Source organism: Lampris incognitus, chromosome 2, assembly GCF_029633865.1.
Source record: "Lampris incognitus isolate fLamInc1 chromosome 2, fLamInc1.hap2, whole genome shotgun sequence".
Taxonomy (NCBI): domain Eukaryota; kingdom Metazoa; phylum Chordata; class Actinopteri; order Lampriformes; family Lampridae; genus Lampris; species Lampris incognitus.
In genome coordinates this window covers 50130598-50147482 of record NC_079212.1, presented here as the reverse complement: position 1 = coordinate 50147482, position 16885 = coordinate 50130598, and the positions used below count along the sequence as shown (strand labels likewise).

General features: G+C 46.2%; 1 protein-coding gene across 1 annotated transcript in view; it reads left to right on the top strand.

Moving 5' to 3' along the window:
• LOC130130296 (collagen alpha-1(XIV) chain-like) overlaps positions 1 to 11830 on the top strand; it is a 12386-nt gene extending 556 nt beyond the window's left edge. The window contains exons 2-14 of the mRNA XM_056299958.1: positions 224 to 310; positions 2083 to 2136; positions 2656 to 2751; positions 2961 to 3014; positions 3367 to 3420; positions 3549 to 3602; positions 3928 to 3999; positions 4091 to 4126; positions 5607 to 5673; positions 7601 to 7789; positions 7990 to 8067; positions 9275 to 9436; positions 10876 to 11830. Coding sequence (XP_056155933.1) covers positions 224 to 310; positions 2083 to 2136; positions 2656 to 2751; positions 2961 to 3014; positions 3367 to 3420; positions 3549 to 3602; positions 3928 to 3999; positions 4091 to 4126; positions 5607 to 5673; positions 7601 to 7789; positions 7990 to 8067; positions 9275 to 9436; positions 10876 to 10904 — 1032 coding nt within the window. The 3' untranslated portion in view covers positions 10905 to 11830. The remainder of the gene's footprint in view (positions 1 to 223; positions 311 to 2082; positions 2137 to 2655; positions 2752 to 2960; positions 3015 to 3366; positions 3421 to 3548; positions 3603 to 3927; positions 4000 to 4090; positions 4127 to 5606; positions 5674 to 7600; positions 7790 to 7989; positions 8068 to 9274; positions 9437 to 10875) is intronic.
• Positions 11831 to 16885: the final 5055 nt, after the last annotated feature.

Below are 16885 nucleotides of genomic sequence, written 5' to 3'. Positions count from 1 at the left end.
TTCACTTGTTCATTTTTCAAAAACATACCTGTTTTGTTGAGTGGAGATGTGTAGATAGACAAATGCAGCATTGTGTAATTTGCATGAAATGCTGCTCTGCCTCTCTGAAAGGGCCTACTGGAGTAAGACCTGCGTGCTCCTCCACCCACATTATCTGTTATGTTAATGTTGTTAACGTTGATCTGCTGGTGATGGGGCATGTTGTGTTGTGACTGTGCACCAGAGGGATGAGGAGAGCTGTCCTGCCCCAGCCTACGCCTGCACCTGTACCTCCGACATCCCCGGTGCTCCTGGCCCAGTTGGTCCTGTTGTAAGTTGTAAAGGAGGCTCAGTTTGACTGATAAATGCTGTGTGTATTTCCTCGCTGAATGCGGCTCTGTGTTGTTCAGCAGTGTGACTAACAACATTACATCAAAATAGGAACGTGGCCTTCGTCCCCCCTCAAACATCCATCCTTCCATCCATCCATTATCCAAACCGCTCATCCTGCTCTCAGGGTCGCAGGGATGCTGGAGCCTATCCCAGCAGTCATTGGATGACAGGCGGGGGGACACCCTTGACAGGCCGCCAGGCCAACACAGGGCCAACACACACACACACACACACATTCACACCTAGGGACAATTTAGTACAGCCGATTCACCTGACCTACATGTCTTTGGACTGTGGGAGGAAACCGGAGAAAACCCACACAGACACGGGGAAAACATGCATATCCACATAGAGGACGACCCGGGATGACTCCCAAGGTTGAACTACCCCGGGGCTCGAACCCAGGACTTTCTTGCTGTGAGGTGACCGTGCTAACCACTGCGCATCTGTGCCGCCCATAAAATTGTAGTTATCTTTAGTTATCCTCTGTGATGATAAGTCACGGTTACCCCAAGCCTCGCAAATTCTGGGCAGATGAACACCGCGGGGGAGTCAGATTCAGAGCATGTTTTCCTCATAGACGACATTAGACCACTACTTAGGTTACTTAAGAACAGATTTTGAGATTCAAACGGATCCAACCTCCTCAAACAAGACGTACAAATTTTATAAAATGTGCAGATACCCAGCACGTCTGCTGACATCTGCCATTTTTAAACACCGTCAGTAGGAACTGGTTTGTTGTAACTGCTGCTTAGTTCACTGAGTACCATGCGGCACTGGCTGTTGATATTTGCAACTCATATGTTGTCATATTCTGCTTCAGGGAAGAGGAAGTAATGCACATTGTGCCTTCCAGTACTTATCTTCCCTCATCGGTTATTCAGACAGGCCCATGGGAAGATGTTTTAAGTAGGGGGGCTGCCGACTAAAACGAAAAGTATAGTGGCGAGCCAGCGTGGAAGAACGAGTCGAGAGGAAAAGACCTCTTTTTAATCGCAAGTCCCGTGCCCCCATACACCGCACGAGCCCGGTAGCGCTCTTTTATTTACACTGGCCAGAACGGACCAGAACTGACAACAATGTAACAAGCCCCCCCCCCCATGTCCCAAGTGGCGACATCAGTCCCAGTCACGGTCCTATATTCAGTTAGTCAGTAAACAGTCTCCTACTTAGTCTGAGTCAAACCCCCAAAACAACAACAACACAAGAACAACCACAGCATGAACACCACATCGTTAAAACACAATTTTAAATCTAACATTAACAGTCCCATCAGCCATTGCACTCCCCCAGCACAGAACCGCCGACAGTCAGAGCGACCGCCTCCCCCGGTCGCTACAGTATGACGTCATAGTTTTGTTTGTAAGGTGTGTGTGTGTGTAGCAGATTTGGAATGGAGTGTTTACTCACTTTATTATTAAAAATGTACATTCCACACAGCCCCGCCCAATGTTTACAATAAATTTATGTTTGTTTTGTTTTTTCAAATTTATTTGTTTGTTTGTTTGTTTTGCGTTTGTACGTTAGTAAAAGTTAGGCATACTGTTTGGTCCAAGATGTTACACGGCCACCTGTCACCACTAGGGGGAGCTGCAGCCCCCCCTTCCCGTGCTAATATAATCAAATGGTTTGATAGAATTTCATATTGCTCAGATACTATAACACTTACTGCTTCTCTCCTTTGGCTTTCCCCTCCATGTTTCTCAGGGTAAGCCTGGTCCTCGTGGCGAGAAAGGCAAGAAGGGGGAGCAAGGCGAAAAGGTCAGATGGACTTCATATTCAACCTCTATGAAACTAATAAACTGTTCAGTGAAGAACAGCAGCTCTTCAGAACGACGCGTCGATATGTTAAAGCTGCTACGACGGCTTTTAGCTACTCTGAGCGCCCCCTGTTGGATACACGTGGTGGGGTTTGGCAGAAGAACGGCTTCATTTTGCGTGAGCGGTGCCTCCTGTCGCAAAAATGGCCATTCCCCTTCTGCTAGCTGGTGCTTCTGTCTCATAGAGGGGAGATGTAGTGGGGTTTTGGAAAAGCAGCTGTTTGTAAGAAAAACAGTAGTGAGGTCATGTAAATGTGGCGATGCATCTCGTCTCATGAATCATTTCACCATATTTCAAGGGGACTCCATTCCCGAGGCAAGCGTTTGGACTCGTTACATAGCAATATCTAATCATCTCAACGATGGTCTCATTTGGTCGTAGAAGCGTCAGAATTAAATTCAGACTGTAAAAAACTCCTCACAGCAGCTTTAAAGCATGTTAACCTGCCTGTGTTTTCAGGGGGAGATGGGTCCTCCAGGAAGGCCGGGGTTTGAGGGGGGACTCGGGTCTGTGGGCAGCAGAGGTCCCAGAGGAATGACCGTACAAGGCAAAGTGGTGGGTATCCCCCCCCCCGCTTCATAGTGAACTATGAACACAGGTGAACACAGCACACAGCTGTAGCGCCCTGCAGTGTGCGTTTCCCCTGCAATGAAAAGCCGAGTTTGAGATCTGTGTAATGATTTAGAAGTGAATAACAGATCGAGGCGGGACACACTGGGTGACATTCATGTGTTCCTTGGCTCCGTTTTAATCCTGGTATTCAGGGTCCTCCAGGTGCGAGAGGAGAAAAGGGAGAGCCCGGAAAACCAGGAAGTCAGGTGAGTAGGGACTGTTAAAGGTTTAACATTACGGAAATAAGTCGTCCTCAGAGACAGTTCTTCTCAAAGTTTGTGTCTTCAACCTACTTCCATGCATTGTTGTCCCTCCACATGACTGTCTTGCTATCCTTTTCTTGTTCATGCCTGTGCCTCTCCCTCTTTCTCTCCCTCACCTTCTCCCTCCCTCGCCCTCTCTCTCTTTCTCTCTCTCTCTCTCTCTCTCTCTCTCTCTCTCTCTCTCTCTCTCTCTCTCTCTCTCTCTCTCTCTCTCTCTCTCTCTCTCTCTCTCTCTCTCTCTCTCTCTCTCTCTCTCTCTCTCTCTCTCTCTCTCTCTCTCTATCCATCCATCTAGGGTTCCCCTGGTCCTCCAGGTCCAAAAGGGGAAGCAGGGATTCCAGGCCCCAAGGTGAGCAGCCTGGTCCTCGACAGTTTAACACAAAAATCGGTATCCATTGTTAGTGCAGTCGATTTGACTAAAACCCTTCCCATTCCTCACCTCTTTCTGTCCCTTTCTCTCTGTGATGGATTTTACAGGGCATCAGGGGCGTTGAAGGTGGTATTGGTGCACCAGGCATGACTGGATCCAGGGTAAGAATGCGAAGACTTCAAGACAGAGTTCTGCTGTATAAATCTGAACCAAACTCTCATTGCTTCAGTTCAGTAGTAATAATGTTGAGTAAATCACAGTGTAGCACTGTGTGGTTATAATTTTTATCCCCATCCTCTTGTCCATCTATCCTATTGTCTGTCTGCCTGCGCATCCACCAGTCTCCACGTGCTATTATTTGTTCGACTATCTGTTCACCTGTGCCTCCATCTGTCCACCCATCTATTTATTATCTGTGGGCCCATTCACCCACCTGTCCATTCGTCCATCAATGCATTCACCCATCCATTCACTGTGTGTGTGCAGGGTTTCCAAGGTATGCCGGGACACCCGGGTCTTACAGGGGAGAGGGGGCCTCTGGGATCCGTGGGGCCAACAGTAAGAGTAGAGGCACAAACAGTAACCATATCCACCATGTCTGTAATCACGTCTGACATCTTGTTTAATCTGAATTCACTTTCGTTCACAGGGTCTCCCAGGGAATAAGGGGGAGAGAGGAGAGAAGGTGGGTGACAGTTACTCCTCCAGGGGTTTCTGTTCGGGGTTGCTCCCCACACTTAGCCTTTGGCTAAAAAGCCTTATCCCACAAGGCAGCGGTGTACTGGTTGCTTTATAGGGCACCAGTGATTCGCCCGTAGTCAGAGCCCCGCTAGTGAAAACAGTCTGAACCTTGAGAAGGTGGGGTTGACTTGTCTGGAGAAGCTTTATATTGCGCTAGGCAGCTTGTGGGTTTTTGAAACACACCACACCAGGCCACACCAGACCAACACCAGGCCACACCAGACCAACACCAGACCAACACCAAACCACACCAGGCCACACCAGACCAACACCAGACCAACACCAGACCAACACCAGACCCACACCAAACCACACCAGGCCACACCAGACCAACACCAGACCAACACCAGACCAACACCAGACCTAAAGTTATGATAAGCTCTACCTAAAACGACCATGAATGGTCAAAAACACAGCTTGTAATCGTAATTTGCGCGTGATCGTGTGCGTCATGTCACTATTTATGACGTGTGTTGGTGGCGTCATTTCCTTCGTGAGGTTCGTTGCTCTGTCCTAGAAACACACTAGCGTCCTCCAGTGCAGAGAAATAGTCTAAACTTGATTTGTGATTATGTCCAACATGTCTGGTTACAGACGCCGTTACAGACGCACCATGACTACCACCGAGGCGTTGCAGTATTTACAGGCGTTGGATAGCAGCCATTTTAAATTGTTTAAAAATAGTATTAAAGTTGTTAAAATGTTAATTTTGTTGTCAGTTAGTTTTTTCCCCCTCTTTTTTTCCCCAATTGTACCCGGCCAATTACCCCACGCTTCCGAGCCATCCCGGTATCTGCTCCACCCCCTCTGCTGACCCAGGGAGGGCTGCAGACTACCACATGCCTCCTCCGATACATGTGGAGTCACCAGCCACTTCTTTTCACCTGACAGTGAGGAGTTTCACCAGGGGGACGTAGTGCGTGGGAGGATCACGCTATTCCCCCCAGTTCCCCCTCCCCCCCCGAACAGGTGCCCCAACCAACCAGAGGAGGCGCTAGTACAGCAACCAGGACACATACCCACATCTGGCTTCCCAACCACAGACACGGCCAATTGTGTCTGTAGGGATGCCTGACCAAGCCAGAGGCAACACAGGGATTCAAACCGTCGATCCCCATGTTGGTAGGCAACGGAATAGACTGCTATGCTACCCGGACGCCCCGTCAGGCGTTTCCTAACAGTCATACTAACATATGTAATGCATTCATATCTCACTTGGGTATTTATCTTGACAGATTATAGAGTTTAAAAACCGGCGGTCATTTTGACCGCCCATGGTCGTTTTAAGTAGGAGTGGAGTCCCGGTCGTTCTAGTGTTAAAACAACAAGTGTAGAACAGGCGTAGAGAAACTCCTTCTTCTACACCTGTTTTCTGACCATATGTTTTACTTATGAAGAGCTTTTCTCATACCGTCATGTTACAGGGAGAACCTCAGTCTATGGCAATGATCCTCCAACTAGTCACACAAGCCTGTGAGCAGCTGGTGCATAGTGAGTCTCTCTCTCTCTCTCTCTCTCTCTCTCTCTCTCTCTCTCTCTCTCTCTCTCTCTCTCTCTCTCTCTCTCTCTCTCTCTGTCTCTCTCTGTCTGTCTGTCTCTCTCAAATTCAAATTCAAATGTGCTTTTATTAGCATGACAAATATACATTTGTATTGCAAAGCATTTTCACATAAAGGACAATAACAGTGCATGAACACACAACATACACTCACCGGCCACTTTATTAGGCACACCTGTCCAACTGCTCATTAACGCAAATGTCTAATCAGCCAATCACATGGCAGCAACTCAATGCATTTAGGCATGTAGACATGGTCAAGACGATCTGCTGCAGTTCAAACCGAGCATCAGAATGGGGAAGAAAGGTGATTTAAGTGACTTTGAACGTGGCATGGTTGTTGGTGCCAGACGGGCTGGTCTGAGTATTTCAGAAACTGCTGATCTACTGGGATTTTCACGCACAACCATCTCTAGGGTTTACAGAGAATGGGCCGAAAAAGAGAAAATATCCAGTGAGCGGCAGTTCTGTGGGCGAAAATGCCTTGTTGATGCCAGAGGTCAGAGGAGAATGGCCAGACTGGTTCGAGCTGACAGAAAGGCAACAGTAACTCAAATAACCACTCATTACAACCGAGGTATGCAGAAGAGCATCTCTGAACGCACAACACGTCGAACCTTGAGGCAGATGGGCTACAGCAGCAGAAGACCACACCGGGTGCCACTCCTGTCAGCTAAGAACAGGAAACTGAGGCTACAATTCGCACAGGCTCACCAAAATTGGACAATAGAAGATTGGAAAAACGTTGCCTGGTCTGATGAGTCTCGATTTCTGCTGCGACATTCGGATGGTAGGGTCAGAATTTGGTGTCAACAACATGAAAGCATGGATCCATCCTGCCTTGTATCAACGGTTCAGGCTGGTGGTGGTGGTGTAATGGTGTGGGGGATATTTTCTTGGCACACTTTGGGCCCCTTAGTACCAATTGAGCATCGTGTCAACGCCACAGCCTACCTGAGTATTGTTGCTGACCATGTCCATCCCTTTATGACCACAGTGTTCCCATCTTCTGATGGCTACTTCCAGCAGGATAACGCGCCATGTCATAAAGCTCGAATCATCTCAGACTGGTTTCTTGAACATGACAATGAGTTCACTGTACTCAAATGGCCTCCACAGTCACCAGATCTCAATCCAATAGAGCACCTTTGGGATGTGGTGGACCGGGAGATTCGCATCATGGATGTGCAGCTGACAAATCTGCAGCAACTGCGTGATGCTATCACGTCAATATGGACCAAACTCTCTGAGGAATGTTTCCAGTACCTTGTTGAATCTATGCCACGAAGGATTAAGGCAGTTCTGAAGGCAAAAGGGGGTCCAACCCGGTACTAGCAAGGTGTACCTAATAAAGTGGCCAGTGAATGTATATACATCAACACATGCAATACAACAACTTACACAGCTACGTCATGGCAACAAGATCCTGTGTGAGTGGATGTGTGTGAATTTGTCAGTCTGCGTGTGTGTGTGTGTGTGTGTGTGTGTGTGTGTGTGTGTGTGTGTGTGTGTGTGTGTGTGTTTGTGTGTGTGTGTGTGTGTGTGTGTGTGTGTGTGTGTGTGTGTGTGTGTGTGTGAGAGAGAGATAGAGAGAGAGTGTGTTCACATAAAAGACAAGAACAGTATACAATACAGCACACATACACGTCAGCAGATGCAATAAAAATCTTTCTGCCATCGTCTGTGGCCCTGTGAGTGTGTGTGTGGGGGGGGGGGCTGTACGTGTGTGTGTGTGTGTGTGTTAATGTGTGTGAGTGTGTGTGTGTGTGTCTCTCTCTGTCTGTCTCTAGCTCTCAAAATCACTACTAAATCATATTCTCTCTCATACAACTCGTGCAGTGCTGTCTGTCTGTTTTGCAGACGAGGTGCTGAAGCTGGACTTGTTCTTAAACGAGATGAGTCGAAAGCCGGCCCCTATTGTGGAGCCGGTTGGGCCCCCAGGAGAGCCTGGTATCCCAGGAGCCAAGGGCCCGCCTGGCCCCAGGGGTGACCAGGGCCAACTCGGAGCGAGGGGAAGGCCCGGGAGGCCGGGATACCCGGGAGAACAGGGTAATACTTGATGATTCTTTTACAGGCCCGAGCACTTGATGTACTATATACCATATGAAGGCCCTCAGCTCTTGTGGTTATTATCTATTTGTGAGTAGAGGAAGCACTTTTTCCACCATGTTGTGACTCCAGAAATGAATGTGATGCATTTAACAGTCTTTCAATATTATATTTGTATCTCATATCTTTCTCTTTTTCAGGGCGGAGAGGTGCGTCAGGGGAGAAAGGTGCCCCAGGGTCCAATGTCCAAGGACCGCAGGGGGTCAAAGGATTTACAGGTGCAACTTTCTTTTGACAGTGTGTTTCATTGCTTCATTAGTAGTATTATCTCTGCTGTGCCAGTATGCTACTATGGGCTGCACGGTGGCGCAGTGGTTAGCGTGGTCGCCTCACAGCCAGAAGGTCCTGGGTTTGAACCCCGGGGTAGTCCAACCGTGGGGGTCGTCCCGGGTCGTCATGTGTGAGGAGTCTGCATGTTCTCCCCGTGTCTTCGTGGGTTTCCTCCGGGGGCTCCGGTTTCCTCCCACAGTCCAAAGACATGTCGGTCAGGTGAATCAGCCATACTAAATTGTCCCTAGGTATGAATGTGTGTGTGTCAGCCTTGTGATGGACTGGCGGCCTGTCCAGGGTGTCTCCCCGCCTGCCACCCAGTGACTGCTTGGATAGGCTCCAGCATCCCCGTGACCCTGAGAGCAGGATAAGCGGTTTGGATAATGGATGGATGGATAATAGTGGAGTCTCCATCACCTCTTTTAAACTGATGACCAACAGATCTTTCAAATAAATGAAATACTGCAGGAAATGCCTCAGTGTGTTTGTGTCGGGGGTCTGGATCTGACCAACAGTATTTGTTGCACGTCATTCTCTCTCCGTCCTTACTGTATTTGCACATTTCTATGATCAAAATGTTCTTTTAAAAGATTGAAGTGTGGTAATGGGGCTGAACCGCGCAGCACGGGAATCTGACAATTACACATCTGGATGACGTGTGACACAGCGTTCAGAAATGCCTTTATGCTAAGTAGCCCTGTGAGTGGGGGCATCCGGGTAGCGTAGTGGTCTATTCTGTTGCCTACCAACACAGGATCTCTGGTTCAAATCCCCGTGTTACCTCCAGCTTGGTCGGGTGTCCCTACAGACACAATTGCCCGTGTCTGTGGGTGGGAAGCCGGATGTGGGAAAGAGTGGGATAATTGGCTATGTACAATTGGGGAGAAAAAATGGGGGTGACGGCTGGTATCCCCGTGAGTCCTTCTTGATGCTTACACTGACTTTTGATCATGAACCCCCCCCACACACACACACACACACAAAAAGTGCTTGAAAACTCCTAATTCTCTTTGGAATTAAATTCATGTTAGATAATGAGGCTACTACCCAAGACTAACGTGTGTGTGTGTGTGTGTGTGTGTGTGTGTGTGTGTGTGTGTGTGTGTGTGTGTGTGTGTGTGTGTGTGTGTGTGTGTGTGTGTGTGTGTTTTGCAGGTTCATTGGGTGAGTCAAAGCTGGGAGACCCAGGTCCTAGAGGGGAACTTGGTAAACCAGGACCCCCCGGGATCCCTGGGCCTGCTGGCCAGCCAGGCGAGATCGGACCCCCGGGTATATGTGACAGTAGTGGTGGCTGCCAAAGGGGCCCCCAACAAATAGGTGGGTTACTGTGCATGGATACTTAGTACACTTTAGAGGGGTGAGATGTACAGTTAACAACATGTGCATGTGGTCGTATGAGGTGGTTCATGCCTGTACGTCATTCCTCCAGTACAGTATTTTACTTCCTGCTGCAGTACACAGCACAAGATACACAACTTGAGATACACAACATGAGAGACACAGCATGAGATACACAACATGAGAGACACAGCATGAGATACACAGCATGAGAGACACAGCATGACAGACACAGCATGATATACACAGCATGATATACACAGCATGATATACACAGCACGAGACACACAGTACGAGATACACAACATGAGACACACAACATGAGATACACAGCATGAGATACACAACATGAGATACACAGCATGAGAGACACAGCATGAGGCACACAGCATAAGATACACAGCATGAGATACACAATATGAGATACACAGCATGAGATACACAGCATGAGACACACAGCATGAGATACACAGCAGGAGATACACAGCATGAGACTCACAACATGAGATACACAGCATGAGATACACGGTATGAGATACACAACATGAGATACACAACTTGATACACAGCATGAGATACACAACATGAGATACACAGCATGAGACACACAGCATGAGATACACAGAATGAGATACACGGCATGAGATACACAACATGAGTTACACAACTTGATACACAGCATGAGATACACAACATGAGATACACAGCATGAGACGCACAGCATGAGATGCACAGCATGAGACACAGCATGAGATACACAACATGAGACACAGCATGAGATACACAACATGAGAGACACAGCATGAGAGGCACAGCATGAGAGAGACATATATGATGTGTTACGAGTTTCAGTACCATGTGTCTGTACAAAGAAAGAAACATGTGATGTTCCATCTGTACAGAGGAATGATCACTTAACAATTTTAACATTTTGGGCGTCCGGGTGGCATAGCGGTCTATTCTGTTGCCTACCAACACGGGGATCTCCAGTTTGAATCCCCGTGTTACCTCCAGCTTGGTCAGGCATCCCTACAGGACACAATCGGCCGTGTCTGCGGGTGGGAAGCCGGATGTGGGTATGTGTCCTGGTCACTGCACTAGCGCGTCCTCTGGTCGGTCGGGGCGCCTGTTCAGGGTGGGAGGGGGAACTGGGGGGAATAGCGTGATCCTCCCATGTGCTACGTCCCCCTGGTGAAACTCCTCACTGTCAGGTGAAAAGAAGCGGCTGGCGACTCCACATGTATCAGGGGAGACTTGTGAGACTTGTGGTAGTCTGCAGCCCTCCCCGGATCAGCAGAGGGGGTGGAGCAGTGAGAGTGGGGTAATTGGCCGGGTACAATTGGGGAGTAAAAGGGGGGGTGGTTTCTTTTACATTTTGGCAGTGTCACATTTGATGTTGTGTCCCTCTTTTCCCATAGAAGACCCTTATTATGGATACCAACCTTAGTGTCTATCAAGAAGCTTGTGATGCTAAACCAAGCATGGTAAGGTGCAGCTGCCACATTGTTCCCCTCTGCCGTTGGAAGGGACAGGGGTTCCACTGGGGATGAGGAGCAGACGTGGGCGGGGGGAGATGAAGCACTAAGAAAGAAGAGGAATGTCTGGTGTGTTGAACCTGCCGGCGACTGACGAGAGGCCTCACACACTCTGCCATTCACGAAAAAGAAAATGGAGGAAGGAACACACTAGATCTTGTTTTTATGATGCTCTGCTTAGCAACAAACATGTCTAACAACAGTAGTGGACTCTCAGACATCAAAGTGGTTGTCTGTTATTATTAATTAAGGAGCGTAAACCATCCTCGCACTGAAGTGTTTTTATTTGTTACTATGTATCTTATTAATTTTTCATGCACTGCTACATGTATCGATGACAAGTAGCGCAGTATAGCTACCTTTACTTCAGAGCTACAGCCCTGTTTGTTTATTTCAGTTTCATTTTGATTTTTTTGCTTTTCTAACCTTAAACTGCCTCAAGAACAACAAAAATGCAATGTCTGTGGTGTAAATGCCCATTTGTTCCATGATATAAATGATACTGTGAGAATGTCTGTTGGTATCTGTGTATGATAAGTTGTATATTGTTGATTATATTTACATTATACTGTATGCAGTTATCGCTCTCTTATATTTGCATGTATTCTCAGTGGTAATCCATGTTTACATTTTCTGCCCTCTTTGGATTTAGGTAACCAGCTTTATGCATCTGAACATGTGTGTGTGTGTGTGTGTGTGTGTGTGTGTGTGTGTGTGTGTGTGTGTGTGTGTGTGTGTGTGTGTGTGTGTGTGTCTGTGTGTGTGTGTGTGTGTCTGTGTGTTTGAGGGCTGCGGGACTTTGTATATGCCTTTGTTTTTGTCAATAAAAATGTGTCTGTTCCGACTTTTGCTTGGTTTTAGTAAAACGCTTAGCTTATCAGCCTATATGCCGACGATATTCTGCTTTTCATAACATGTCGGAATGATCTAAAAGGCCTGGCGGCCTGTCCAGGGCGTCTCCCCGCCTGCCGCCCAATGCCTGCTGGGATAAGCTCCAGCATCCCCGCAACCCTGAGAGCAGGATAAGCGGTTTGGATAATGGATGGATGTTGTGTAAATTACTTGCAAATTCAGCCCTTACAGCAGTGTTTCTCAACCCAGTCCTCAAGGAACCCCTATCCTGCATATTTCCTTTGCAACCCTGAATAGGTACCTGTTTGTAGTTATTCAACCAATCAGCAATGAATTTTGTCAGATGTTGCACACCTTGCATAACTAAGTGCTGCGAGATGATTGGTCAAGTAAGTACAAGCAGGGCTACCTATGCAGGGTTACAATGAAAGTCTGCAGGATAGGGGTTCCTTGAGGACTGGGTTGAGAAACACTGCCTTACAGGAACTTCACATGCAGGAATCAACAGAACAGCAGTGTACATACAACTTCAAACAGAAACTCGCAATGAACAAAACAGAATCCCCATTTAATTTCTATAAATTTATTTCTGATTTTCCCCTTTTTTCTCCCAGTTTAGTGGCCAGTCGATCCCTGTTTTAGTTCAAACACCCACCCTCGTCCTGCATGCGTCCTGCATGCGTTCGCCAACTGCATCTCTCCGGCCGGCAGTCTGGAAGGAGTCGCGTGGCAAGGCGACTCCAGGCCGAACCACTGCTTTTTCCGTCGAGGCTAGTTCCCATCGGTGCAGAGAACGGAAATGGAGTAGAGAACGGTCAACTGAGCATGCGCGAAATGCCTCTACCACGCCTCCACACGCCCCGCGTAGCATCCAGGCGCTGGGATTCTAGGAAGACCCGCCCCTACTCTGCGTCTGATTAGCTAACTTTAACCCTAACCCCGCCCTAACCCTAACCTACCCAAACAACGGAGGCGACGAGTACTTGCGCATGCTCAGTTGACCGTTCTCTGCATCGATGGGAACTAGCCTCTACCCTTCTTTTTCCCCCAGAGCAGTGGTTCTCAACCTTTTTAGGGTCCTGGACCCCCTGCGTATTTTTGATCTACCCTGAGGACCCCTCCACCTGATCTTGGGGGAGGGGGGTTGCAATTTGATAGAAACAGTAGAAACTGCATTTTAAATTGCATTATAGCATTTATTCACTCTTTGAGGCAAAAATAAGAGCTTTCAGTTGTAACTTAGATATAGTTAACAAAACAGAACTCTTATGCAGTAACGTTCAGATATATGTAACAAAACAGAATATGTATTCAGTAACTTTCAGATATATGTAACAACAGAATTTTTATGCAGTAACTTTTAACAATGCAAACGGGAGCAAGATCTCTTATTAAAATACAATAAATTACACTTGTGAAACAGATGTAATTAGAGAAAAAAGTCCTGTTACCCTTTATAGTTTAGGTAGATAAAGGTCTCAGTCACATTTGAGTAAAACAATCCTATTTCTATAAATGTCATAGGATCTTTTTTTTAAAGATATTTTATTTTCACTGACCCCTTGCAATTACACCACGGACCACTAGGGGTCCGCGGACCCCCGGTCTAGAAACACTGGTCTACATGGCCGATGCTGTTAAACTGCACAAGTTTAAGGATAACACTCCTGATACTTGTATCAAGTGTAACGAGGAAAGAGGGACACCGTACCACTGTATACGGGACTGTGTGAAAGTGAAACCCTTTGGGCAGGATATTATTAATGTGATTAATCACATTTTATCAAAGAAATGACCACTGAATCACAAGCTTTTTGTTCTGGGTATACGTACTATATCCGACCAACCCACACTTACAAAGCAAAGAGCTGAGTTTTGTAGACACGTGTATATCACAAGCTAAACGTGTAATTGCTCTTAATTGGAAAAATGTTGATGGGCCAAGAATTGGAGTGTGGATTAAAGAAATGGCTTCAAACGTGTGGATGGAAAAGATGACATATTGTTAGACGTAAGCAACATGTTTCTGATGATATCTGGAGACCTTCTGTGTACTTCTTAAGACATGATGGTCATGTTGGCAGGGGCGGATCTACAGGGTGGCAAGGGGTGGCAGCTGCCACCTCTGGGACACAGTCTTGCCACCCCATTTATAAATCAGATAATATGTTTTTAAAGTATATTTTATGTACATGCATGGTGAAGGTCAATGAGACCCGCACCAAACTCATCTCAAACAGAAGTCGCCTATTTAGAATCCCCCTCCCCCTCACAGGCGCGGATCTACAGGGTGGCAAGGGGGGACAGCTGCCACCTCTGGGACACAGTCTTGCCACCCCTTTGCCACCCCAGGAAAAAATCTCTAGATCCACCACTGCATGTTGGTAATCTGCTCCAGCAGCAACCAGCTCCGAGGGAGTAGGCTGCTATTATGATGTTGTGCATTGATTTTAGAAACACCTTTTTTATTTTATTACCATTTTGTTTGTTTGTTTGTTTGTTTGTTTGTTTTATGTCTGTAATCAGTTTGTAGGGATGGAGAGAGGGGAGGGAAAACAGGGTGGAAAATGTTTGCTGCGTTTCTATATAATCGTTATTCACCGTATAATGTTCTGATTTGCAAACTGAAATCCAATAAAAATATAAATACAAAATAAAATAAAAGACTTGGTGTGGTATACTGACTACCTGTTCATATTATACTTACCTGCAGTACCAATGTTTACCAGTAACCCTAGTAATGAAAATGAGAGCAGATGGGAGTTTTAGAAGTATGAGGTTAGTTAAACCGCTGCTAGAAGAAGTAAAGAACTGAAAAGTGTAAAACACAAAAAAACGAATTTGAAAAGTTAACCCTTACAGGAACTTGTCAAATCGACAAGCTTTTTTTATTATTGAACATTGTTCATATTCATGTACGGATTCTTGAAAAAAGTTCATTACAAAACAAACATGGCAAATATACATTCCATCCAAAAATACATAGATATATCCAAAGTGCCAAAGGGAACAGTATGTAAACATTTCTACACAGTATATCAGGAAGTGCATAGAGATTGAATGTCACATGACAAATATACGGTATGTATTAGGAAAATAAGGGTACAAACAATACACTAATTGAAAATAATAAAACATAGTCCATCATACAAGGGGGAATTAATAAGGATATCAGTCTTCTGATTCAGTGGGAAAATGTCTTAACACCTTATAAATCTTCAGAGCTTTTGTATCGGTCATTAGTTTTAAAGATTTCAAGTATAATCTAAATTCATTCAAAAAAACAACAAATTTGGGGGACGACTTAAAGTATCTATTTTTATGAATAAAGAATGTGGCTAAGCAGAGGATTACATTACAACAGAGTTCATCGTTTTTGTTTTGCAAAATCATACCAAATGTTATATTGTCTCTAGAAATCCAAGTTGGAAAGGACAAAATCCTTTGCTTTATCCATTTGTGAACGTCAAGCCAGAACACAAGTACCACACCACATGAGAAAAATACATGGTCCGTAGTTTCTATGTCATTTTCACAAAATGAACATATTGTAGCGAATTCGGGGGACAACGCAACCACAGGAATTGCCGCGGCCGGGAAGCGAACCCATATCGCCCGCACCGCAGCAGACGTCGCTAACCGCTCGACTGAAGGGTCAGACCCGCCAGCCAGCGGCCAGCGTGTCTTCGTATCCATGCATGTTACAATATATTATCGTCAAAACCAAACCGTGATCTAAGTAGTTCTTTGGAGGGATATATTGTAAACTACTAATAACACACGTTAGCCCCTAGCTAACGGGTCCGAACCTTTAGCCGAGCGGTTAGTGATGTCGCCTTGTGGTGCAGTACACCCCGCATCGAATCCCGCACCGGGCAAGAAAATAATCAGTTACAATATGTTATTCATAATTCTGAAGTGTGTTTCCTTCGCTTTGGGGGGGTAGGAAATGTTAGATACATTGTTCTCAATTTAATAATTGAATTTTTATCAAATTTGTGTAAAATGTCATTTTTGTTTTGTCTTTCAGGGAATAAGTTTTCAGTGAGACAGTTTCTAATAAAATGATTATCACATTTTTTGTCCAAGATTATCAAATCGACAGGCGCTTCCTCCACTCGCGTGTATTTCGAAGGGGATCCGTATCCGGGGTTGCCAAACTTTCAACCTGATACTATTTCCGCTGGTTCCACGGGTCCATTTACACTACAAAATAAAAGCCTAAAACATAACGTGCTGCACATAAATTCCCTCAGTCTCAGATTGCTTACAGGAGGACCGTCCCTTGGCTATTCTTTTGTTGTGAAGAAGTGCAACATCGTGTATTTGTGCCACTGCTCGTATTGGTCCTAACGTACGGCCATGTGGAGACAGGGTCGGTGAATTCATACTACACATGTCTTGAGATCCAGCAGTTCCTTTTAGTCCACTGTAGTGGACGTAGCGTTTTTGCTCAGATCTCTTATGCTACTGTATTCAGTTCTGTTGTCCCTTAAAGGGGTTGTGTGTTTGGCTGTACGAATCGCTACTCTACCAACAGCGGACTGAAGTTTTACCCAATCCCGACGGGATCACGGCCATTTCAGAGCCACCGGAGGCGCCTGTGGCTGCAAGCCAGCAAACGTATTGATGAAAACTGGACAGAGGACCCGATCCAAAATGCTGGCGTTTGCAGTGTCCATTTTCTCTCAGGTAAGTTATCTATCTACTCGTTGGTTTCACTGGTATGCCCGGTTTAGATGGAGACTAGTATCTACAGTAACCGATAAGCAGCGTTAGCCGGTATTATTTGGCTAATGTGGTGTGTCTGGCTATTTACAGGTGAGGCGTCACTGGACTCACAGAATCCTGATTTTGGGCCCTCTGTGTTTAAGTACACAAAACAAAGTCAGAACCCCGAGGCAAAGTTGGAAAGGTCAGAATAATTAGGCCTTGTGGTGACCCACATCTATATAACTAGAGACATTCACCTAAGAGGACAGTGTACCTTTAAGGGAAGAGGCGAGAGGTCAGATAATGCACTTCCGCTTCCGGTTCACAG